The sequence below is a fragment of the Schistocerca nitens genome, chromosome 2 (assembly GCF_023898315.1).
Source record: "Schistocerca nitens isolate TAMUIC-IGC-003100 chromosome 2, iqSchNite1.1, whole genome shotgun sequence".
Taxonomy (NCBI): domain Eukaryota; kingdom Metazoa; phylum Arthropoda; class Insecta; order Orthoptera; family Acrididae; genus Schistocerca; species Schistocerca nitens.
Genome location: NC_064615.1, coordinates 1,011,801,334 through 1,011,827,794, shown reverse-complemented (window position 1 = coordinate 1,011,827,794; position 26,461 = coordinate 1,011,801,334). Strand labels below are relative to the sequence as shown.

General features: G+C 37.5%; 1 protein-coding gene across 2 annotated transcripts in view; it reads right to left on the bottom strand.

Moving 5' to 3' along the window:
• Window positions 1–3,068: 3,068 nt before the first annotated feature.
• Window positions 3,069–26,461, bottom strand: part of LOC126234769 (synaptotagmin-15-like) — a 251,876-nt gene continuing 228,483 nt past the window's right edge. For both annotated transcript variants that reach the window (XM_049943519.1, XM_049943517.1), the window contains exons 8-9: window positions 17,871–18,000; window positions 3,069–3,800 (exon numbers count right to left, since the gene is read on the bottom strand). In XM_049943519.1, coding sequence (XP_049799476.1) covers window positions 3,487–3,800; window positions 17,871–18,000 — 444 coding nt within the window. In that variant the 3' untranslated portion in view covers window positions 3,069–3,486. The remainder of the gene's footprint in view (window positions 3,801–17,870; window positions 18,001–26,461) is intronic.

The window sequence follows — 26,461 nt, the reverse complement described above, 5'->3', positions numbered from 1 at the left end:
GCCACAGCATAATATTGAATTGTGAATTTTTTTCTGTTTTATTTGCTGTGAAAGTTTGTGGTACTACATCAAAATAAATAATTTACTAGTAAACTTGCTATCAGTGGTAACCATACCCAACTGTAACTAGTGCCCATAGTCTAACATGATACTTGGAATATATTAATTCTTCAATGTGCAACTATTAGAAATGAACGACAGGACAGTATTGGAAATGTAAACAGCAATGATTCTACATTGCACAAATCTGATATGTCCTTGGTGGGTTTCTGGAGGTATGTGCACCAGAAGTCTATGCATTGGTCATTCAGACCCAGTAAATTGTGGGCCACTATTTGTGAGCATCCATAACTGGCACTAAGTAGCATCCCACAAGTGATCCTTAGACAGTTATCCTGCTGGAAGATGCCTTCACCACTGGAAAAAACAGGAAGGGATGCAGGTGGTCCACAAAAATGCCCATGTAGCCAGCAGCTGTCAAGCTTTGTTTGATTACTATTGTAGAACCCATGGAAGCACAAGAAAAAGTCTCCCCCCCCCCCCCCAATAGCATATTACAGCCCTCAAAGGGCAGTGTTCATGGTGCAAAGTATGTTTTGAGTAGATATGAACTGGATGACAGTGTATCCAGGCAAAAGAAACATTCATCCAACCAGGCAACATATTTCCATTGATTCATGGTTCAATATCATTGGATCAGCATGAGAACACAAAGTGATTGTTTGCTACAGACCCTAATGCCCAACTTGTTACCACCATTCAGGTGTGTTTCAAAACACTTTTACTGCACCAGTGTGATATCTGTCATAGATTACAGCTTATCTGTGTTACAGAGTGGGCAACCCTGAGACCTCCACTCTGTGCTGAGGCTTGGATGTCCATCATCTTGTCAACTGATCACGGTTTCACTGTTCTTCCACCACTTTCCATATATTCTCACAACAGTAGCATGTGAACAACAAACTAGCTTTGCTCTCTGAGATGCTCTTTGTCGGATGCTGGACCACAACAATCTGTCCTGTATCAAAGTTCCTTATGTCAGTGAATGATTCTCCTTTCATCTCTGCTACACTCACAAACTTCCCATACTGTGTTCTGTGTCAACAGAGTCACCAGTTGGCATTCAGTCTTGTGGAGGACAGTGGTCACAATGTTTTGGCTCGTCAGCATATGAACCAAAGTCAGACTTCCATTCATGTTATGACAGTTCGGAAGGAATCCGTTTCTGTGAACTTTAATTCTGTACAGTATTCAAATTATTTTTTTATGTTTTTTGTTTTTTTTTCTGCACTACCTTATATGTGGTAAAAAAATTTTTAGTTGCCAGGACTCAAATTGGCAAACTCGGTGTTAAGATGTTTAACAGTGTCAACTGCAGAGGTCGGTGTTGCAGCTTCTGTTGAGTGAGTATGCACACAAAACGTACAGGAACTGTTAGGGGCATCAAAATTCATTATCACTGAAAAACATTTATCAAAAAATATTACTTCATACCCCGTTTTACTCAGTTACCCTTATCGGGTGACATAAAAAGCATTTTACCCAAAAAATTTCTGATACACAACCTTTGAGAAAAAGAGTTGGCACATTACATCTGAAGCAAACTTCATACAGCACTCTTCTTTCAGAAAATGTGTGTGGGTACAGAAACAGGAAGAAAACGAGATAGTGTAACTCTCTAACATGGAATATTGAGAACTTTTCTTGAGCAACAGGTTAGCAGCCCATTTTGAATACTTTAAGTGGACATGTTTCTTTTCTTCATTTGGGGTTAAATGCACGAACTTTCAAGCATAAGGATGTAAGTGTACTGTGTTCAACTATGGAAAGTGGACTTACATCCTTCTTCCCAAAGACAGTGTGCACTGAAGCATTTACAACCATTCTTCTTGCATGCCACATGCAAATGGAATGGGGAAAGAAACCCTAATAAATGGTACAATGGAAAAATTCTTCTGTTATGCACTTCACAATGGTTTTTAAAGCATAACTGTAGCTGTAGAAGACAGTAATTCATGATTTATTATGTCTCTGATCTTTTTTGTTTGCTAGTATATTACTTCCAATACTGAATGCAGTTTCTTACAGTTTCTCACAGATATATCACATAGGACCCATTCAATATACTGATTATGCTATGCTATGAAGTCATAATACAAACAATAATCATTGAGATTCTGAGCAAAATATACTCAAAACACATCAGATGGAAACATTCTTCGTGTAAAAGGTTGCTGATGGATAAAATACTTCTGACAAATCTCAGTCTTGGATGTGGAATATTCTGATACTTTTATGAACGCAATTTATCAAACAATATCCTGCATTTGATATCATAAGGTCCATTGATCTTGTTTGGGAAACCAATGAACTGGATTGCTAACAAGAACATAAAATACATGATTTATTTTATGAATGTGCCAAAATGCTGCTGAGAAAGAGTCTTTTATTCTGCAGCAGGATTTAAATTGTAACAAAACTTCCTGATTCATTACAACTATATACTAGACTACAACTCAAATTTGGACCTTTGCCTTCCTTACACAGTGCTCTTATCAGCTGAGCTACACTTCACGGCATTTCACAGCCCATTCCAAGCATCATTTTCGCAGCATTTCTTTCCTACTTTCCAAACTCTATGGACGTGTGTCTATTACATTGTGTAGCTAACAGCCCTGAAAGAAAAAATGCAACACTGGGTGTCTTAGACACAGCTCAAGGGCTGCTTCTAGGAGGAGGAATAAAGTAATGGCAGGTCAAAGCCCTGGTCTTAGCTGTGAAGTTTGTCTGCAGAGCTTAGCTGGTAACACAACTTTGCATTTGTAGTACTAGCTTAGCACAATCTAAATCTGTAAGGAGATTTAAAATGTTGCCGAAACTGTGGAATTTTGCTGTGTACTAATACATCTTCATCTGTGTTATGTCTTCTAACAGTGAATGTCTACAGTGGCAATCTCACAACTGTCTTATAGACTTCTGTCAGTCTCTCCCTCTCCCTCTCCCTCAGTCTCTCCCTCTCCCTCTCCCTCTCCCTCGCTCTCCCCCCCCCCCCCCCCTGCCACCCCCTTCATATTGTGTTATGTCGTAGTGCACTGGGTCATTCTGTTTCCACACTATGTGTTGATTATAATATCCAATCATTTTTAAGTTCTGGAGTTCTCACAGATGTACAGATCAATATCAGAAAACTGAATTTGTAGAGATGCTTTTGGGGGTCACTGGTGAGCTATGACAGTTTAGTAATTTCTCATTATTGTGCTTAACAAAACTTTCTCACACTTCATTTACCATCTGTACCACAGACAGAAACCTGGATGTCACAAAAGTTGCATTCTCTTTTTGTTTAAATATGGAACTGCTTGACTACGATAGCAGGAATGTAAGTCACATGCACTCAGCAACCATTTGATGACACAGATCCTATGTACACATGAACATTTAAGCATCATCCAAGAAGTAAATACAAAGTTATAAGCATTTTTATCACTATAAATACAAGGGAAACCAGTGTGTTATGGACTCATGGTAAAGCATAACCCTTCCCCATATGGTTGCAGCATGTCCTGAGTAAAAAGATGGTCCCAGTATCAGACGCCCAATCGGTATATCTTTCTTAAATAGTCCTTTCATCATCACAGATATAACAACATAGCATTCATCCGAATGTTCTGATGGTAACTTGAGAGCACAACTGTAGTCGTACACAGGATTTTGCTCATCCTGAATTACAGGTGACTTTTTTGTTTTGATCTTCTCATCACCACAGAAGCAACTGATTTTAACGAAAGTATTCCATTTCACTGAAACAAAATTCAAGCAAAGTAGTAATATTAGACCAAGCTTCAATTAATATGGTAAATGACACGAAACATTTAGAGGTAATTTACATAAACACAATACTGGAAAACAGTTATCTGCAACATGGAAAATATAAAATTATAAATCCATGCATTATTTTATGCTTATTTTAAAAGTAACATAAAGTCTAACTTTATTTTTGCATGCATGGTTCTGTCATCTCCTATTTTCCAGATACACCATCTGGTGATAGTCAGTCACTTGGTAAGTAGTTTCAACGCAGTTCCTCAGAATAGTATTCACCGCCAGGACTTGGACAACAAAGTGAGAGAGAAGAAAGCACATAGTTTCTATTCACAAGATTATACATCAATTCCCCAAGTTAAACGAATATATAAAGACCATTTCACCTACTACATAGTCATTAGACTTTCAACTGGTCCAACAGAGTAATATATTTCTCTGTATGTTACATGTCTCTTTATATTAGAGTATCTGTTACATCAAGCATCCTTAACCATTTGTTCTGCATTTTGCTTACTTAACTTCAACAAAGAAAGCGACAGTTGACAACTAACAAAAGAAAAGGTCCAAAAGACATGAGAACTTCAAGAATTTCTTCTTCTGGCAAGAGAGATGAGCTGTTGGAAGGAAGAGGACTGTTCAAAGCTCAGGTATTTAGTGTCTACAACAAGGAACACTGCTGACATTTAATCTCATATTGGTCTCTGCAAGAGATTTCATTGGATTAGAATGGAGACAAACTTATCTATGAAATGTATATATCGCATCACAATGTTATTTTATTACATTTTAGTGGCTCAGAGTAATCTGTTCTGAACAGATTTTTTATTCCACAAATTGCAGCATGTCTTGGATTTCTAAACAATTGCTTTTCTTGTGGAGCATTAAACTTATATATGACTCTGAAGCATCACCACTTACGTGCATATGGCAGAATGCATTTTCTATTAACTTTTTCAGCTCTCATCAGTTCATTAAAAATGAAACGTTAAATTTCAGAATAATGCAAGCAAGAGATTTCTCAAAAATGTCCCTGTATAAGAAAATGATGACTGCAAAGTCTTGCACCTAGAAGGATTAGAATACTCCTGATTTACAAGTTTTTTTCAGTATTGTTGACATTAATGTATTTTCGGGTGCTAAGCTGAATTATAGATTCCATTTTTATGCACATTACATTGATGACTGCTTACAATGGAACATTCCCAGGTATAAATAAACAATCTTCATGGAAATTGGTGGGTACACAGAGGAGTCAAATTATGCAATATTTTGCCCAGTTTCACTGTTAAGTGGTAAAACACACCCTAAAAGGTAATTTGGCATATTAAGTTTAGAGGCAATACAGTGGAACTTCGATTTTACATTCTCTGATTTTAAATTTTTCATAATTCTACACCATAAATTTGTAGCACCTGTGAAAAATCCATAAGATTAATGCTAAAAATGCCCCGATTTTACATTTCTTCCTAGTAAGATTTACCTCAATTCTAAGTTCTTAATTGACGTCTCGCTTGACTTTGTCCCATTTTCTTCCTAATGACATTTGATATGACTAAATGAGTTATTATGTGACACAAAAGATAGATGTTTTCACCATGGATGATGGTGGAGTTAAGAGTATTTTAGGCCACTGTGGAGAGGAAGATGTGAGAGAGAAAATTCTGACATAGTCCACAATCAATGTTGCAAACACAACTTTCAATATTTAGCTTAACGTGCAATTATGTGCAATTATGATACAGCTACTGCCAGGTTGCAGTGGTAATTGAAAAACAAGACAGTCAGTGCGAAGTGTTCCAGACTGAGCCAATACTTGGTAAAGGGGGTCAGCCACCACCTCCTCTTGTACCACTTATAACTCAGTCTCATTTTTTGCACGTATTTTCAATGTACTGTATTCAGCAACAATACCAACTGCCAAACTTTTAAATTCAAACACTAAGTCTCAAGGAATATGTTTGCTCATAATTGAGGAATAGTCGCCCATTTCTGGCTAATGAACTCTTATTGACTGGCAACTTGTTAAATCACCAAATAGCCGGCACAGCCACCACACCACACTAACATACGTAAAATGAGCTTGCCTACTGTATGTGTGGAGAGCGGGAATGTCTCTTCAACAAGAAATGCAGATAGGAGTGAAAGCATTTTGTGAAGTGTCGACAATATACTTTTCATGCAGATGGTGTGCTATGACAGAGATGTCACACAGAAACAGAACAAGGGTTTTGCGATAGCACATTGTAAAGACTTTTGTGTACAAATCTGACATGATACAGTTGCAACAACTACATACACTACTCATGTTTATACTTTGCACAGCACACACCATACACTGTAGATTTAAAGACTGGCAGCAGTGATAGAGGGCATGTAGAGTTTTCTTTCAAATCTACATTTTACACAGTGTACAGAAATTCACAGAGCCGACGTCTAATCAGCTTGTAGCATCAATTTGGGAAATAAACTCATCTTTTCACATCTCTGTTTCTCTCAGCGAGCCTAAAATACCACTTTAACAGTGGTGAGCATATGAAATGAGACTCACAAGAAAAACATTAAACAGTAATAGCAATGGCGACAAACTATGTCATTAAGCAGATGTTCGCATTTATGCTTATGATTTAACCACTTAGCTGATGTGATGTTTTTGGTTTAATTCAACATGTTCATCAATTTTTGCTTTTTCTGGGTGGGCACAAATTATGATTTCTCAAAAACAAGTGTTTTCAACGCACAATTTGTGCTCGTAGGATGTTGGAAAATAATTTGATTACCTTGTACTCAGATACCAATTTCAATTTCTTTATGAGTTATTACTTGCTGTTACACATCTGTGATTTTGTAAGAACTGATGAAATTCATTACCACAAATTATTTTATAAACATTGTATTGTACACTTAGTTTCCTTCACATAGACACATTTTATACAAAGCACTGGAAATGATGGCCAATTACATGTGTTTTTGCTCATTTTTAGGGGGGTCTTAACGCTTTCCTCAATTCTGCATTTTTGTCAATTTTTTAAGTCAGGACTGCACAAAAACGTAAAATTGGGGTTTCACTTTAGCTTTAAAACTGTCATATGAAATGATGTTTCATATAAAAGTTGACATGTAATTAATGTTCTTGGAAACTGTATAATCAACTTTTGCCATAATCTGAAATTCTACAAACTACTCCACCATTATTAATCAAGTTTGAAAAATGAAAACTTTTGTTACAGTGTAAAGAAGTTTTGCACCATATCCACCCATGTGTAACAAAGCTGTTTCTGAAATATCATTTTTTGAAAATAAGCTATATAAAATGTGCAGTCACAGTTTTTTGCAGCATACCTAGTTAAAATATCTAATGCTCATTATTATTCTAATTAGTTGTTTTACAAATTTTTCTTTTATGTCTGAAATCGTTAATTTTAATTTGTAAGGGTCTTTGGGTTTGCACGTAGCCGTACACTACGTAACACATGCTCACCAGCTGACCTATCTTGTAATGCTAACAATTTTCTTGGTCAGTAGACGTGCATCTGGCTGCAGTGTGCCGCAGGAGGGTAAGCCACTGGCCACCATCTGCAGTGCGCCGTATAACTAGTGCTGCCTCAGGTGCGAATATGTCTCTTTTCTTAGCTCACTATGGAGCCTTTCGATAAGACCATAATTAGCCAGTGTTAGGATGTCAGACACAGTGATCATGGGTATGCGTAGCATGCGTGTTTTATAATCAGCATTTAGTTAAAACTTCCTGGCAGATTAAAACTGTGTGCTCGACCGAGACTCGAACTCGGGACCTTTGCCTTTCGCGGGCAAGTGCTCTACCACCTGAGCTAGCGAAGCACGACTCACGCACGGTACTCATAGCCTTACTTCTGCCAGTATCTCCTCTCCTACCTTCCAAACTTTACAGAAGCTCTCCTGTGAACCATGGAGACCTAGCACTCCTGAAAGAAAGGATATTGCGGAGACCCGGCTTAGCCACAGCCTGGGGGATGTTTCCACAATGAGATTTTCACTCTGCAGCGGAGTGTGCGCTGATGTGAAACTTCCTGGCAGATTAAAACTGTGTGCCCGACCGAGACTTGAACTCGGGACCTTTGCCTTTCGCGGGCAAGTGCTCTACCATCTGAGCTATCGAAGCACGACTCACGCCCGGTACTCATAGCCTTACTTCTGCCAGTATCTCATCTCCTACCTTCCAAACTTTACAGAAGCTCTCCTGCCAACCATGCAGAACTAGCACTCCTGAAAGAAAGGATATTGCGGAGACATGGCTTAGCCACAGCCTGGGGGATGTTTCCAGAGTGAGATTTTCACTCTGCAGCGGAGTGTGCGCTGATATGAAACTTCCTGGCAGATTAAAACTGTGTGCCCGACCGAGACACGAACTGGGGACCTTTGCCTTTCACGGGCAAGTGCTCTACCATCTGAGCTACCGAAGCACGACTCACACCCAGTGCTCACAGCCTTACTTCTGTCAGTATCTCCTCTCCTACCTTCCAAACTTTACAGAAGCCCTCCTGCAAAACATGCAGAACTAGCACTCCTGAAAGAAAGGATATTGCGGAGACACGGCTTAGCCACAACCTGGGGGATGTTTCCGGAATGAGATTTTCACTCTGCAGCGGAGTGTGCGCTGATATGAGACTTCCTGGCAGATTAAAACTGTGTGCCCGACCAAGACTCGAACTCGGTACCTTTGCCTTTCGCGGGCAAGTGCTCTACCATCTGAGCTACCGAAGCACGACTCACGCCCAGTACTAACAGACTTACTTCTGCCAGTATCTCGTCTCCTACCTTCCAAACTTTACAGAAGCTCTCCTGCGAACCATTCAGAACTAGCACTCCTGAAAGAAAGGATATTGCGGAGACATGGCTTAGCGACAGCCTGGGGGATGTTTCCAGAATGAGATTTTCACTCTGCAGCGGAGTGTGCGTTGATATGAAACTTCCTGGCAGACTATAACTGAGTGCCCGATCGAGACTCGAACTCGGGACCTTTGCCTTTCGCGGGCAAGTGCTCTACCATCTGAGCTACCGAAGCAAGACTCACGCCCTATACGAGATACTGGCAGAAGTAAGGCTGTGAGTACCGGGCGTGAGTCGTGCTTCGGTAGCTCAGATGGTAGAGCACTTGCCCGCGAAAGGCAAAGGTCCCGAGTTCGAGTCTCGGTCGGGCACACAGTTTTAATATGCCAGGAAGTTTCATATCAGCGCACACTCCGCTGCAGAGTGAAAATCTCACTCTGGGAACATCCCCCAGGCTGTCGCTAAGCCATGTCTCCGCAATATCCTTTCTTTCAGGACTGCTAGTTCTGAATGGTTCGCAGGAGAGCTTCTGTAAAGTCAGGAAGGTAGGAGACAAGATACTGGCAGAAGTAAAGCTGTGAGTACCGGGCGTGAGTCATGCTTCGGTAGCTCAGATGGTAGAGCACTTGCCCGCGAAAGGCAAAGGTCCGAGTTCGAGTCTTGGTCGGGCACACAGTTTTAATCTGCCAGGAAGTTTCATATCAGCGCACACTCCAGTGCAGAGTGAAAATCTCATTCCAGCCTTTAGTTAATAAACTGTTTAAACTTACTTCTCGGTGCTCACATATTTCTGTATCTCAAGGACCCACTGCTTACAAATCCTGACAAATATTTCATGAAATTATAATAAGGGGCAACAACACAAACAACCTCCTTGTACATTTCAAATTCATGCTTTTTTTTCCATTTGACATATGTGTACTTTGTGAACAGAAAATAATGCATAAACTGATTACAACATAAAATCATTACAACAATTATTATCTGTGAATAAATGCATAAAACATTACACTTCTTACACCATATACATAAAATGAATCAAATTTCTCCACGTAGTACACAAGACAGACAACACAAGATAAAACAAAATTCAGCTCAACAATTGCTGCTGATGGAAAACTCAGTGCAGAAATCTCCAACTGCTTTACCAGCTCATGGCTCAAATGTCGTTCCATTACTGGAGTACTATGTGACAAGAAAATTCCAAACAGGCTCAAATAAAAAGTATACCGATCTGTCCAGTTGTACTGTATAGGGCTGAAAGCAGGCCTTCAACAAAGGAAGTAAAGCAAAGAGATGAAAATGCTTAGGTGGACATCGGGACTAACATTGCATGACCACGCCACAAATAAGGAAGTTCGCAAGCTACACAGTGTTGCACCAACAGTGGACAAAATGAGAGAAAGCTGCCTACATTAGTATGGGCATGTCCTTAGAGCAGACGAGATAACTGTGGCAAAGACCTGCTTCAACCTAAATATAATGGGAAACGGCCAGCAGGCCAGCCAAGGCATTAATGGCTTGACAATCTGCATGAAGACCTCAAGATGTCAGGCCTTCATCCTGCTCAGACACAAGATCGCAAGAAATGGCGACAATGAGCCAAAACAGTGGACCCCGCCAGCATGTGGGACAAATGCTAAGGAAGAAGAAGAAGAAGCTGCATCCGTAAGTTGTGGTGGGCGATCCCCTAAATATACTGATTTGTTTCTGGCATATTTCGGTACAATGGAAAACCTTGGCTAAGAGAACTGATTATGTACTGTGACTGCAGCTTGATTATATTGTTACTCAAGTAGAGATTGCCACCATAATCCATAGAACTAGGTCTGAAAATCTCACGAAGTTCTTCCGACATTAAAAGCCACATACATCCAATGGCTGTACCTGTTTCATCAAACCTTTTGGGATCACTAGATAAACCAGTTTTTTGTCCTCAGGTACAATGCTCAAAACATTTTTTTTCACGTTGACCACCACCCCTACTTTTTCATAGTTTTAAAGGAAACTATGGAGAGTTTGAACCAAGAATTTGAGAATCTCTTGTTGAAGCCCCAAATGTTCTTGCAAGGGCACTGAAATCTGGTAAACTAACTTCTGACCATGTCAAAAGATATTTGACAGAACTTTTCTTTCCCATTACAGGAGCAAAATCTGTATTACTGTTCGATTCTTGGGGGTGGTCAATGTGAAAGAGCAGTTTTGAGTGTCATACCTGAGGTCAAGGAACTTGTTCATCCTGAGATCCCAAACGGCTCAATGGGACAGGCACAGCCATTGGACATATACAGCTTTTAATGTTGGAAGAACTTTGTGAGAAGATTTTTAGATCTAGTTCTGCTGCATGATTATGGTGTTGATCTCTACTTGAGAAACAATATAATCAAGCTGCAGTCACTCAGTTCTCTTAGCCAAGGTTTTCCAGTCTCCCGAAGTATGCTAGATATAAATCAGCATATTGAGAGGATTGCACACCACAACTTGCAAACCCAGCTGAATTTTGCTTTATATTGTGTTGTCTGCCATTTGTATTATGTGAAGAAATTTCATTCATTTTATTTGCATTGTGTAAAAATATGTTATGTTTTAAGCATTTCTTTGCAGATAATCATTATTGTAATGATTTTGTATCATAATAATCAGTTTACTTATTATTTCTACATCTACATCTACATCTACGTGGTTACTCTACAATTCACACTTATGTGCCTGGCAGAGGGTTCATCGAACCATTTTCACTCTCGAATGGCACATGGGAAAAAAGAACACCTAAATCTTTCCATGTGAGGTCTGATTTCTCTTATTTTATTATGATGATCATTTCTCCCAATGTAAGTGGGTGTCAAAAAAGTATATTCGCATTCGGAAGAGAAAGTTGGCGATCAGAATTTCGTAAATAGATCTCACCGCAAAGAAAACTGCCTTTGTTTCAGTGACTGCCACCCCAACTTGCGTTTCATATCAGTGACACTCTCACCCCCATTGCACGATGACATGAAACTAACTGCACTCAACATGTCCGTCACTGCAATGAGGCACATAAATGGCCTGTTCGTAATGTAAGGTCTGATCGGGTGCAAAATGGAAGCCACAGCGAAACTCCGATGAAGCTTTGCGCAAGGGTGTTGGGCAGTGTATCTAGAATACCCGTCGATCACGTCATGTCGCTCTTTCAAAATGAGCTGCCCTCCTTTGCACTTTTTCGATGTCCTCTGTCAATCCTAGCTGGTAAAGATCCCATACCAAGCAGCAATATTCCAGCAGAGGACAGACAAGTGTAACGTAGGCTGTCTCTTTAGTGGGTTTATTGCATCTGCTAAGTGTTCTGCCAACAAAGCGCAGTATTTGTTTCGCCTTCCCCACAGTATTATCTATGTGTTCTTTCCAATTTAGGTTGCTTGTAATTATAATTCCCAGGTATTTAGTCGAATTGACAGCCCTTAGATTTGTGCAATTTATCATATACCCAAAATTTATCAGATTTCTTTTAGTACTCATGTGGATGACCTTGCACTTCTCTTTGTTTAGTGCCAATTGCCACTTTTCACACAATACAGAAATTCTCTCTAGATCATTTTGTAATTGGAATTGATCATCTGATGATTTTACTAGACAGTAAATTACAGCGTCATCTGCAAACAATCTAAGGGGGCTGCTCAGATTATCACCTAGATCATTTATGTAAATCAGGAACAGCAGGGAGCCTATGACACTACCTTGCGGAACACCAGACATCACCTCTGTTCTACTCGATGATTTACCGTCTATCACTATGAACTGTAAACTCTCTGAGAAGAAATCATGAATCCAGTCACACAACTGAGATGATACTCCATATGCACGCAATTTGATTAATAGTTGCTTGTGAGGAACGGTATCAAAAGCCTTCTTTTCAGTTAATAAAATGCATATGTGTGAAATGGTAAATAAAAAACAAAAAAAAACAAATTTCAAATGAACATTAATAATTACAACATAAAAGAAAATATGTAAAAGAAATAATTAGAATAATAATGAATGTTGGATATTTTAAATAGATACGTTGAAAATACTTCGACTGCACAGTGTGTACAGCTTATTTTCAGAACATGATATTTCAAAAACCAGCTTTGTTACACATGGGTGGAATAGTGCAAAAGCTTCTTTACATTGTATCATAAGTTTTCATTTTTCAAAATTTATTAATCATAGTGGAGTATTTGACAAAATTTCAGATTATTACAAAAGTTGATTATCAGTTTTCAAGAACATTAATTACATTATAACTTTTGCATGAAACACATTTGTTACATATCACGATTCCAAAGACATTCTCTCTGAACTTAATATGCCAAATTACCTTATAAGGTGTGTGTTACTGCTTAAAAGTGAAATTAGGAAAAATAGGGGGATGGACTGTCCCCAGTGCTCTTCAATTATGCTCTTGAAAAAGTTGTTCGAGAATGGAGAAAACCAGGTGCACGAGCACACAGACTGGGACCAAAACATAAGGGCATAGAATTAGACTGTTTAGCATTTGCTGATGACATGGCACTGATTGACCAAGACATTACTGATGCACAGAAACAGCTAGAATTATTACAATAGCAGGCAGCAAAAATAGGATTACAAATTTCATTTGAAAAAACAAAATTTATGACTGATATCAAAGATCCACCTTCTGATCTCAAAATTCGTAATAACTACATCTCTCAAGTAAAAGAACTTAAATATTTAGGTGAATGGATTGCAGAAAATTGTAATGAAAAGAAATCTGTATGATCAAGAGTCCAGAAAATGGAGATGGCATTTCAGTTAGCAAAAAACATTTACAACAAAAAGTGTATCTCATGGAACTGCAAAATACAACAGTAATTAAACCCGAAGCTCTCTACGCATCTGAGACACTAAACCTTCAACACAGAACACTAAAAGGGGAATTAGAAGTGAAAGAATGTAAAATAATGAGGAAAATTCTAGGACCAAGAAGTAAAGATGGTGTGCATTATCCAAAACCCAATGCAGAAATATATAAAAACATCTCGAAAATAACAGACACAATGCACATGAGAAGAATCCAATTCATGGGGCATTTAGAAAGAATGGACTCAAACAGGTTAACACACAAAATCCATAAATTTTTAAAGAACAAAACTACAAGACCAAACTCGTACAAACAGACAGAAAAAGATCTGAGACAATTAGGGTCTCCAAATCCACATGACAGAAATGAAATCAGAAAAATCATAAACACACTGGGTTTTGAGGAAGAAGAGAGAAAAACTAACCAACAAACGTGGTCTACGCAATGAAAGCTAGCCCATTCGTTGCTTATGAAGGAATACTGGGCGAAAAGGAAGGCCAACAAATGTTGATTATGCATGGTCGTAAGTGATCCATCCACGAAGAAGAAGAAGAAGAAGAAGAAGATGATATATTGCATTAGTTTGACCCCTCTACATACCCACCAAATTTCATCCAGGTCATTTATCTGCATTTTGAAATGTTTTCTTGTTAGTCATTTTGTCATTTGCTGCAAGCAAGGGGCTTAGATGCATTTCTAGCACTTGACAAAGTTGCCTAGGTCAGCCATCAAAAGAAGTTGATTTGTCAACTAGGTTGATCACCTGAAAAATATCTATCTGCTTTTCTTTCATATTGTGTATGTGATAGCTAGATACAGCAGATGATTTGGAGCTGATAAAGTAAATGAATGAATAACATACAAATAAATAAATAAACTGATCTGCTGAGATGAATCCAAGGAAAATGACTCTCACTTGTGTGCAAGTGGTTGTGGAGTTATATATTCACAAAGATATAAAGATCATAAGAATGATATCCTACAGTATTCCTGCATTTGCAAGAACTTTGAGAAGACAAGAAGCTGGATGACTAAATTTCTTTTAGGTCATTTAACAGCATACTTTTTGTCATCTTGCTTTAGTTCACAGTTACAGAACACTTCATGTTTTGGTTTTTCCCTCAATAATGAAATGTACTGAGAAAAATGGATATTACAAGGCATATATGGAAAATCGTACTCACGTGCACAGTGGCTTGAATAGCTGCCATTATGATCAACTTATCTCAGTCTTCTGTTAACTCACCACATATTGCACAGTACATTACATGTTGTTTACATATAGTGAGTGTATGACATGCTCAACAAACTGGAAATGCTGCAGCTAGTGAAGTGAAACTTGAGATTAAATTTCCAAATGTTGTATCAAAAAAGTTTAAATAGAGAATGTTGGCAATGAATCAACTCTTTGCTGATGATATCAACATTTCTGTCCACAGGAAAAGAAAATTAATTATGTAGAATAAGAACATTTGTCTGATGCATTCTACTAATGGAGTCATGAGAAGTCATGACATCAGTGAAAGATTTTCACATATTTCACATGTCACCATTCACTGAAATGTTACAGATCATCTGAGTATCAGAAAAATGTGGACACTTCACAGGCTTCTAAAAAAGAAAAAGAGCTGCTAGCATGTCGGCTTTAATTGTTCTTACAATTACCCTAATGAGGATGACTGATTTCTTACTCAGATTTTTATTATTGATAAATTCACTCTTGTGCCACACTTCAGAACAGATTTTCTTCAATGGAACAGCATTATGCACCTTTGTCACTCAGAACAAAAACTTTAAAAACAAAATAATCAAAATAAAATGTGTGGCCACTATCTTCTGGGACAAAATAGAACATTATTATCAATAACTGATTTTATGATCCAAGTCAGCCACTTATATTTGCTGTGAAACTTTTGAGATGCTGGTTCTGGCAAACTGAACTTCACAGCAAGATATGTCATCTTTCTCCATCATTCTTTAGCATAACAACACCAGGTCTTGCATTACTCAGGAACATTATAATTGTCATAATAATTTCACTGGTCAAGTTTCAATGGCAAAATCTCCTACCAATATTTGACTAACTCATTAGCACATTTTTACGAAATAAAAAAATTTGTTGGTGATGTAAAATGTAGTCTGATGCTGTAGTTGGAGAGCAATATGAAACAGGGATATATACATACATGACACAATATGACAAGTGTTCATATTTATAAAGTGAATATGTAAAGAAATAATATAAGCTATGTAACTGTAAAATGAAATAAAGTCTTCCTACAATTAATGTTGGTTGTCATGTAATTATAAAACAATTTTCAAGTACTTCCTGCTTATGGCAATTGTTACCACTCTATACAAAGAGTAGATGATAACTGTCATTACAATATGCACACCGAAATTTTCCTTTTAAGAATTTTATAATGACAGGTGAAGAGCTAATAATCGTTATTCACACACTCTTTAGAGTAAGCGGAACAATCACTAATAGTGAGTAACATATATTTTGGATAAAGGATACACACAGCCATGAAATAAATGGCCTAGTTTCATCAACAAAAATTGTGTTTTAGTGTCTCACTATAATGTACCCAGACTAATGGTGATGGCAGAGGAATAGGAAAAAATGAAAAACATACAGTTTTCACATACCAGATTATCCATTAACAGACCTCTATTTTCCTTTTAAAACATATAGATCAGTTTCACCAGTATCTAAAGTATCTGTAGCAGTTCTGGCATTCCATAACAAGATGAAAAGTAAGCTTGATTGTGTCCATCTTTATATGCTCTCATATCCATCAATTTAACACACTGCAGGTGATATTCTGATTATTTTGATTGGCTGTACTCCACATAGTATGTTTTCCGGTGGCTATAAAAATTAATCATCACAAGTCTTCTAATCATTCTTCATCCTCTCTCAGAATAGCTGGTCTTTTTAATAAACGATCATAAGTTAAATCTTAATTCCACAAAGTTCTTGGAAATAAGAATCAGACTGACTTCCACTGTGAGATTGCAACATCAGTACAGAGATGAAAAGGTTCAATATTAAAATTATCTCATAAAAAATGAATTAATCAAAGAAATAGGTTACTGGATGGAAATGATTGTATGGCGTCAGTGGTTAGGTCACCAAGTGCTAGTCTTATTGAGTGCGATGCCACATTGGGCGACTTGTGCGTCGACAATGGGGGTGAAATGATGATGAGGATAGCACAACACCCAGCCCCTGAGGGGAGAAAATCTCCCACCCCAGCCGGGAATCAAACCAGGGACCCCATGCGTGGCAGTCCAATGCGCTGACCGTTCAGCTAATGGGGTGGACGGTTACTGGATTCAATCATATTTAGTTTAGCCCTTGTGTTGTCAGTGATGTTTCTATTGGCCTCTTCACCCTCAAGCATGCTTGCCTATGTATAAAGTGCACCAACCACAAATAACATTGTCTTCCATCATTCCATTGTTGTTTTAAAATAGCAAACCCGTACCCATTCACTCATTGTTTTAGCTAACACAGTGATAACTTGTGTTGTCATATGTCCAAATGAGCAGCAATCATATAAAATAAACAGCAAGAAAGGTGAGAAAAAATTTATGTTCCATGCAAGAAAATACCCCAGATTCCAATCGGGCAGCACAATCTCGCAGTGAGGTAGTTGTCTACGAGGTAATTAGTAATCGAGTAAGCGTTTGGCTGGGATCTGATGCAACTGCGCTGTTTAATGCTCCAAGTGGGTCATTACTAGGGATTAACAATTGTATGTGGCAACAGAGTGATGCAATCAAAGTTCATTTTATCATTGTTTAATTAAACAGTGATTTAGCTCATATAATGTACATTTATTTTATTGTTGTTTACTTAAACTAAGATGAAACAGTGATTTTGGTCACATAAAGACCACTATTCTTCACACATGTACAAAGTACGCCATATGCCCACTCATATTACAAAAATTGGTGTGCCTGCTTGAGGGTTAAGAAGAGTCTTGTTGAGAAAAACTGTTACATACCGGAGGTCTCAAAATTTATTGCTTGGAAGCTAGAAAGTAAAATAAAGAATCAAAACAAAAAAATTTGCAAATTTATGTTACGAAATCTTCCCTTAGTATAAAGTTGTTCTCCACAGTAACCAACATGAGCTACAGAAACAGATTACACAATTGTTCATACTAACTAAAGCTTATGGAAGGACTTCTGATTTACAACTATTGAATGGTATGACAGATAGATTATTCCAATACATAATACAAGATATGGCTTTTCTGATTTAAAAATGCCACACATTCATTAATTCCAGTCAAACTTCCTATCACTCACTGTCTATAGACTGGTTATATGTAAAGTTCAGGGTCTCACCTACCATAAAATATCATTGCGAGAAAGACTTTACCTGTCGCTTTATTATTTTTTACAATGTGTGATCCTGAAAGGCTTTTTGCTTTCTTCACATGAACTATAAGCTGCTGATCACTGCTTTGGTATGACATGGAGACCATCACATTTCCAAGGTTCCGTTGTTGCTGGAAAGGAGGACAGCAGATTTGATAATGACACAGACACTACACATACTCAAAATAAACAACATAAATCTATACATTCATATGAAACTATGAAACTTAAGAATTTGGAAACTTCTCCATATGTTTTCTATTCTACTAAAATTTCTTCTCTTTTTTATTCTATAGTAAAGACAAACACAAAATGTATAAAATGCATATGCGTGTTCCAGAATGTTATTTAGGTCAAATTCAGTAAGTTAAGTGACCCTAGTGAACTTCCTGAAGTCAAAGATGCAGTTAGTTCCACTAGAAGCTCAGTTAATGAAAAGTTATGGCTAAGTGCCGTTTCAACCATAGTATGTAAAGGAAAAACGTATTGAACCAGTTCATACATTCCAAGCTACTGTTATCACTCGTTCAAAAGCAGACACTCTTCTCTTTCCAGAAACCTATTTTGAATTACTTGAAACTAATTAATTTCTAATATAATTGGAATTGAAAGTTTGAACACTCCTCATTTTGATTGCCTATTTTGCCTCAATACTTACAAGATTCTGAACTTTGATGTTATATTTCTGTTGTTCTATTTTTTCTGGATTAGGCAATGCCACTTACTAATTAATTATGTCACTAATAAAGATTTTGAATAATATGGGTTGATTTCAAGATGGATGCCATTCTCATAAGAAGGGGATTGCAGACAATGGAAGCATTATAAGGCTCCTTATACTTTTATGATTTATTAACATCCAACATTCACATAAACCAGGTAATAGTACAGTCTTATAGTTCATATAACATAGCAAAGTCTAAAATAGACAATTTTCAAAACATTAAATAGTTTCAGAAATAGTCTTAAAGTTGACTTTAAATATTCATCTTTATTTGCCATTGAACATATACACCTGTACAACAGAATAGGCTGTAACACATAATACAGTTTTCATATGTTTAATTGCACACACAGTTACAGACATTTAGCATAATTTTAAGGTTTAACATATGTTTGTAATCTATACACTAAAAATCTTTTCATGTTATAAAATGGATTTTCAGTCAACAGAGTTTACAAGACTTGGACCATGCTGAGGGTGGTAATTTGTTAAAAAATTTTAGGGAGCTGACTATGGGGGAGTGAGTTGCTTTTACCAATCTATGTCTTGGAGTACCCATTTTAATTTTTGACCTCATGTTGTGCTGGGGTATATCTCCTCTTCTTGGAAATTCGTTTGCATTCAGTTTAACATATAGTGACATATATGTACAGATTTACAATAGTAAGTATATTACGTTTTCTAAACACAGATTGACGAAATCTCTTTGACCAGCCCTGCACATTTATGACTTTTGTTATTTTCAATACATCACATACTGTACATGTACAGAGTGCCCACATTCCAGCTGTCAAATGAGAAATGAGAGACTGTAACAGTACAAAATAGGCCAATCTTACATATTCTGGAGTAGCTGTAGTGTGTGGGCTGTGTACATCATGAGACACTGAAACATCATAGGTATGTTCATTACTTGGTGTGCTCATTGATTATGCTGAAAATATAGCAGTTTCACTTTCTGCCACTAGGTGAAAATATGGCATTGTAAGCAGCGAGAATGTGGTTCAGGTGCAGGAAAACTGGAGGAACGATCAAACACTTGGTAACAGTGGTTCTGGCATGTTTATTAGAATATGGTCACAAACTACAACATTCAATATGGTCTCCTTGCTCAGCAACATTCTGTATCTGTATCACAGCATGGTCAACAGCTGCTCACAACATATCTGGTGTAATCAGACCAATATGTCATCGTACACAATCCTTCAGATCAGGAAGTGTCCAGATACAGCTCTGATAGACACGATCTATCAGAAATTTCCACAACCAGATTTCACAGGGATTTAGGTCAGGGGATCTGTAAGGCCACACATCTCAAAACTGCCTGGAGATGATGCAGTCATTATTGAAGGTTTCACGAAGCAAATCTTTCACTGGGAGGTGTGTGTGTTGTGCCCCTTCTTGCATGAGAATAACAGTGTGGACACAGTTGCATTCCTGCAAAGCTCCTGCAACGGACCTCCTTGTGCAATAAACGATTCTCATAAATCCTGAATCATGTATTGCACAAGGAGGTCCTTATAATGTGCAGAAGTCACTGTGCATTTAACAGGCTCTCCTCAAAGAATGAATGAGCTTGTGAAACTGCACCACAAATTACATAAGCTGAGTGCAGTGAATATTCCTGCACAATATGTGGCTTAGTAGAACCCCATGTTCTGTGCATTCACGGCACTGTGCAGACTAAAATGTGCTTCATTTGTCCACAGAATACTCCCCATCCCCGTGTCATCCATTTCCATCTACGCCAAAATATGAGGGGCAAACTCATGGTGTTGTAGCCTTTCTTGGGGCTTCATATGATGCGCATTCTGAATCCTGTGCACTGCAAAATTTTTGAATTGGTGGCCAGGGGGGAGATAATTCTCATGGCACGGAACAAGCACTGGCTCCAGAATTTGAGGTATATGCTGCACAGTCAGTAAAAGCTATAGCAACTTCATCATCAACTCCCATGGGAATGGAGTTCCTCTCTCTCCCTGCTGCACCATCTAATTCACCTGTTTCTTCAAATTTCTTTGTCATATTCTTTAGTCCACCTATTGGTATAGGGTCTCTTCACAGCTTTTTATTTTGGTGATATTCTCACAATGCAGTTCTGATACTGCTCCCATTCTGATAAAACAACATTAGCAGCAGTGCATAATCTTTTCTTCTCAATAGCCATTGTGTTTTGTACAGAAAACTTCAACCTTATTAACACTTTACACCAACTATCACTTCAAAAAAGAAATAACATGCACCACTGAGTGACAAACAGCATACTATTGCTAGAGCAGGAAACATTTCACATACCACTTGCTTACAGCACCATATTTTCCCTTGGCGTAGAAACTGGAATCATTATTTTTTTCAGCATACTCTGTGAGTGCACTGATTAAGGGAAGTACACACAATGTTTCACCAGCTTGCAATGTAGGCAGCCCACACTGCACCACTTGAAACACCTTCAGTTTAATTATAATCACCTGGTATAAATGATATGTTCTCCCCAGGTCAATATGGAATCCTAAAATATTAAACATTCTATCTCCTGTATTATTAGGTAGTCCTAAAAGAAGATGATGGGTCCTGTAGGGTTACACAGAAGTTCGTTAGAGGAGAACCATTTCACTACAGCATCTAGTCATTGCAGCAACATTTGTTGTAATACTGAGCTGTCCTGATGCGATATAATTATCATTGTGTCATTGTGGCAAATCACGTTCTGAGGAATGTGATGCAACAAATTGTTAACTGCAATTATGAAAAAGAATGATGCAAGAACTGCGGTATCCCAGTATTAACAATTTTCATCATAGAATGTTTCTCACCACGGCATACTGCTTTCTGTTACTCAAATATGAAGCTATTACTTTTATTGATGTATTATGTACCCTATTAAATTCAAGCTTCTCAAGCAACATTTCATAAGGAATAGGGCTTTACTTAGGTAAAAGAACAAGTGGAACATTATTCTCATTTTCAAAATCAGTGATTATTGGTTTACAGTGTTAAGAACTGCTGAAGTACTTTTTTTCCATCTTTAACCAAACTGGCTGTCAGAAAGGAGGTTATTTCCTTCAAAATAATCACATAGTTGGTTGTATATAACAGTTTTAAATATTTTGGGTATTCTAGGTACTACTGAGACAGTTCAATAATTCTGAGGGGAGATTTTTGTCTCCTTTTTTAAAAACTGGTATAACTTTTAAAATTGTCAATGACTTAAGGAAAATTCCAAATTAAAGACATAACTCTTGAAATTTTTAATGACTCAGAGAAAATTCCAAACTGAATAAATTTGTTAAAAATGTATGCCAAAGGTTCACAAATCAAATTAAGAGTTTTCTTAACAAGGGAGCTGGATAGCCAGTAATTATCCACAGTTTTAGAGTTGGAGAATTTTTTTACCACTATTATGTCATCAGTGGATGTGATAATTTTTCACTGGCAACTGCTTGCCAAGTAGTTCACTTGCAGACATGATGGCCAAGTTGTCATCAGTGGATGTGATAATTTTTCACTGGCAACTGCTTGCCAAGTAGTTCACTTGCAGACGTGATGGCCAAGTTGATTTTGTTTCCAATTTTTTCCACTGAAGGCACAAACAACCCATGCAATTGATGTGTAATTCACAACAAAATTGGCTTATATCAACTTTTGTGAATCTCAGACCATCCTTGACAAATATTACAACTCCATGGATCTCTCCTCATTCTGGAATGACATCATAAAAAGTCATCATCCTGTATTATGGTTCTTATTGTCATAGTCTCATTCTCTGGGTGTTCACTTCTGCTGTTTCTGATGATAAGTTTGCTACGTTTCTTCTGGGCCTCAGACGCATTCTACAGATACTTTCTGGTGCTGCTGTTTTTGAGTTTTCTGTGGAACCTCTGCTCTCAGCTGTAACATGGTCTTCTGTTGCTGGAGTAGAAAGGATGGCATCCAGAAATGATGTAAGAAGTTTTGTTTGTTGGTTTCTGCTGGCTGCTGATGTGTTTTTTGTCAGTACTACTTCCTTAGTTGTAGAGTTGCTCTTAAATTTTGCTGCTGCTTTCACTTCTGTAGTCACTGTAACTGTATCTTTCAAAGGTGCTGTTGGGGATGACACAGCTATTCCCGGTGTTGACATTGATTTAGCTGCCTGAGTTGATATTGCTCCTGAATTTGACACTGGCCTGTTTTGTTTTGATTTCATTTTTGCTAGGAGTAGGATTGTGGCTTTCTTCATGGCAGTTCCATCGTCTATCTTCTTCAAGAGTTCTTAACACATTTCCCACTTCCCTGTGATGTTCCTTTGTAAAGCTCATCTTGTGAAGTATTCCGTTACATTGCTGTTCACATTTACATAGGTAGGATTTGAGATGCTTCTACATATCTTCTTGAACTTTCTGTTTGTAGCTGCTAACTAAATGTTTATGCATGAATTTTTGATTAAGTCATGTCTCTGTGGAAGGCAAACAACATAAAAGTTTACAAGTAGTAATTGAGGTATTGTCCCCTTCACTGTCCTCATCACAAGCTGGCCTTTATTGTGATAAACTTCGCTGGCACCCGTACTTATGATGCAATTGCTGTCAGGCATTACTGTCCGTTTACAGACCTTAAAACTTACAGATAATAATAATGCCGGTTACTTCTGAGCCTGGTTGACTATTTCTTAGAATTTCTATGACAACCCCATTATGACTACCTACTAAAATAAACGTTTTAAGTTCTCTGACTGATCTATTTCTATTTTTGATTTGTTTAACTCTTTAGCTGCTACAGACGAGCTCTTTGCATTCTGTGCTGAGGCTGCTTTTGTTATGGTCATACTGCTCACAAAAAGTGCTGGTGCCTATGCTGACAGACAGCATTCCAGCTGATATAAAATACTTATCATCTGATTTTTTTAAAACTATTAGCCTAAAAAATTTAATTTTTGTACATATTACAGTCTGATATCTTAACTTGGTAAACAGCTGCATTTCTTTTTGTTGTCCATTGTACTTACTGTACTGCATCAAATTATGTAAAAGATTGGACGAAATTTTTAGAGTTCGCAGAGCTAGAAACACGCTGTGTAAACTTGGCATGTTGTTGATTTAAGCTCATATGTAGCAGTGATTGGAAGATAAATAAGCTGTCAAAATTTTATTTAAAATTGAGAGCAGAATGATATCTCATTTTGTTCTCCAGATACTTTGTTTTACATCCTACATGCTTACCTCTGCATTTTCAATTAAGTTGAGTGTCTATGGAAGACTACCCACATAAAGGTTTATGAGTAGTAATTTAAGTATTGTCCCCTTCACTGTTGACATCACATGCTGGCTTTCATTGTGATAAACATTGTTGGCGCGACTCACGTTTTCACATCCTTGCATATCGTGAACCATGTGGTCATAACAATCATCATATCTCACAAATGATTCAAGAAATTGAAATGAGGTTCTCTGAAAATGATCATGTGCAATGGGGCACACATGTTATATAATAAATATTCGATATTTTTTTATTCACCAAGTTATGCAAGTAACTTTCTGCAGCAGTGAGTGGTCGGCGGCTCAGAATGCATTCAGCCATCCACAGCACTGTAGGAAAACCCAAGTGACATGCATATACACATCCAGCCACACCTGGGGAATGGTGCTGCAGGACGTGTGTACATGCCCACAGCACTGAAAGGGTTAAACTCCACCATCAACTTTGACCTATTTCTAAATGAGTTATTTTTTTGTTACTAGTACCTTTAATTCACCACTTCTAATCAATTTACTCTCTTCATGATTATTGCGAGTGTAAATTTTGTGTTACATTGTATCAGTCACTAATTTTTCAGTCAGTACTACAGAGATGTAATGGATGGGTTGGTCAGAAAACAAAACATTCAAAAAAAGCCCAAGAGGGTAACAGATTGTATATTTGTATCATCTACAGATGAGTTAGAAGTAATAAATACAGATAGATTCTTAAAAGAGAAAAATTCAGAGGCATTGGATGGCCGCGAGTGTAGAAGTGTGTGATTCTACCTTAAGAAATAATTATAGTTATGCTGTTAAAAAGGGAGTTTGTAAGAATTGTAACATTGAAATAACAACGCTAAAAGAATGAATTGCTAGCTTACAATTCATAGTCAGTTCCTTAAGAAGCAATATTGACTCACTCAAGAAAGGAAATCGGGATCTACGATCGAAGCCAACACTAAGTGAAGTGATGCAAGACAAAAGTAATATATCGTCCGAGTGGGTAAAAGTGTCGTACAAAAATAGTGTTCCAACTACAAAAAGAACAACAAGGTCTGCTAAAACTGTCACATTTTCAGAAAAAAACAAATATCATGTTTTGCAAACAAGTGACTGTGATAACGACTCTCCAAATGATTGTGATCTTGAGAAAGTCGTTGAACTGAAAACGAATAGTGTTTTTGCAAATAATGTCAACAACAAACACAGATCACCAGGGAAAAAGAGTAATGTACTATTACTAACAGACAGTCATGACAGAAATCTATCCAGCATGCTCCGTGAGGAAAATCGCGACATAGCAGTAACTAGTGTAGTTAAACGAGGAGCGGGATGTAAAAATGTTGTAGACATTAACTCTCAGACGAAATTAATGCAAGAAAATGACTTTATCGTCTGTATAATGGGTTCAAATGATGTGGCAAAAAATGAAGCAGATGTTTGTGAGAAAACGCTGCAGAATTTTTTACAAGCTAACAAATGTAGAAACACAGTAGTTGCCACACTTCCTCATAGGCATGATCTGATTAATAGTTCGTGTGTAAACAAAGAAATTCGGAAAACAAACATTAAAATAAGGAAACTGTGTTCTCAATACGCTAAGTGCGATGTACTGGATATAAGCAAGCCGCATCGAAATCTGCACACGAAGCATGGAATGCATTTGAACTATGAAGGGAAAAGGTTTGTTTATGATCGTGTTAATGAAATAATTAAAGAAAGACTTGTAAGGGATAGAACAATCTATCAGCTTCCTGAACATCCTTCCAACAACAGCTAGGAAAACAAAATAAACAAGAAAGAAGAACGAAAATACAACACTGCTGACATTCCTTATTTAAACTAGAGGTATGTGATGCTGTAAATATGATTCCCAATTACCAAATCGCGAATACGCACAAACTAAAAATTTATCACCATAATGTGCAATCCCTGCATAATAAGATCGATGAAATTAATGTACTGTTAACACATGAACTTAATGATATCTCAGTGTTATGCATTTCTGAGCACTGGCTTAACCCAGAAAATATGAAAATAAGCAAATTTGTTTTGTCTGCTTACTACTGCAGGAAAAACAGCAAGCAGGGTGGGGTAGCAAAGGATAATATAGATTTTATTACACTACCTGAATTAACTAGGGCAAACGTCAAAAAGGATTATGAAACTGCAGCTATAAAAATTACTCAGTTCAACCTGGTTATTGCTGCAGTTTACCGATCACCATCCGAGAATTTTGAACTTTTCATAAACAAAATGGAGTCATTGCTAAATAAAGTAAATAAAATGGATTGTGAATTGATCATCTGTGGTGACTTCAATATTGATTTCCTCACGAATAGTGGAAATAGGGAGACCATTTTGAACCTTGCAACGTCCTACAATTTAAAGGCTGAAGTAAAAGCAGCTACTCGAGTAACAGAAACTTGCCAAACAGCTCTTGATCAGTTTCTAGTCAAGAAGAGTTTACACAACACCTCACTAAAAATTTTCAATGCAGGTTTTAGTGACCATCTTGCTCAAATATTAAGCACAAAAGTACAAGGCAGTATTATTAACAACATATCTTTCAGAACAGCATATCGAAGTTATAACCAGCATAATGTAAACTACTTCAACAACTTATTACAGAAAGAAAAATGGTCAGGAGTGTAC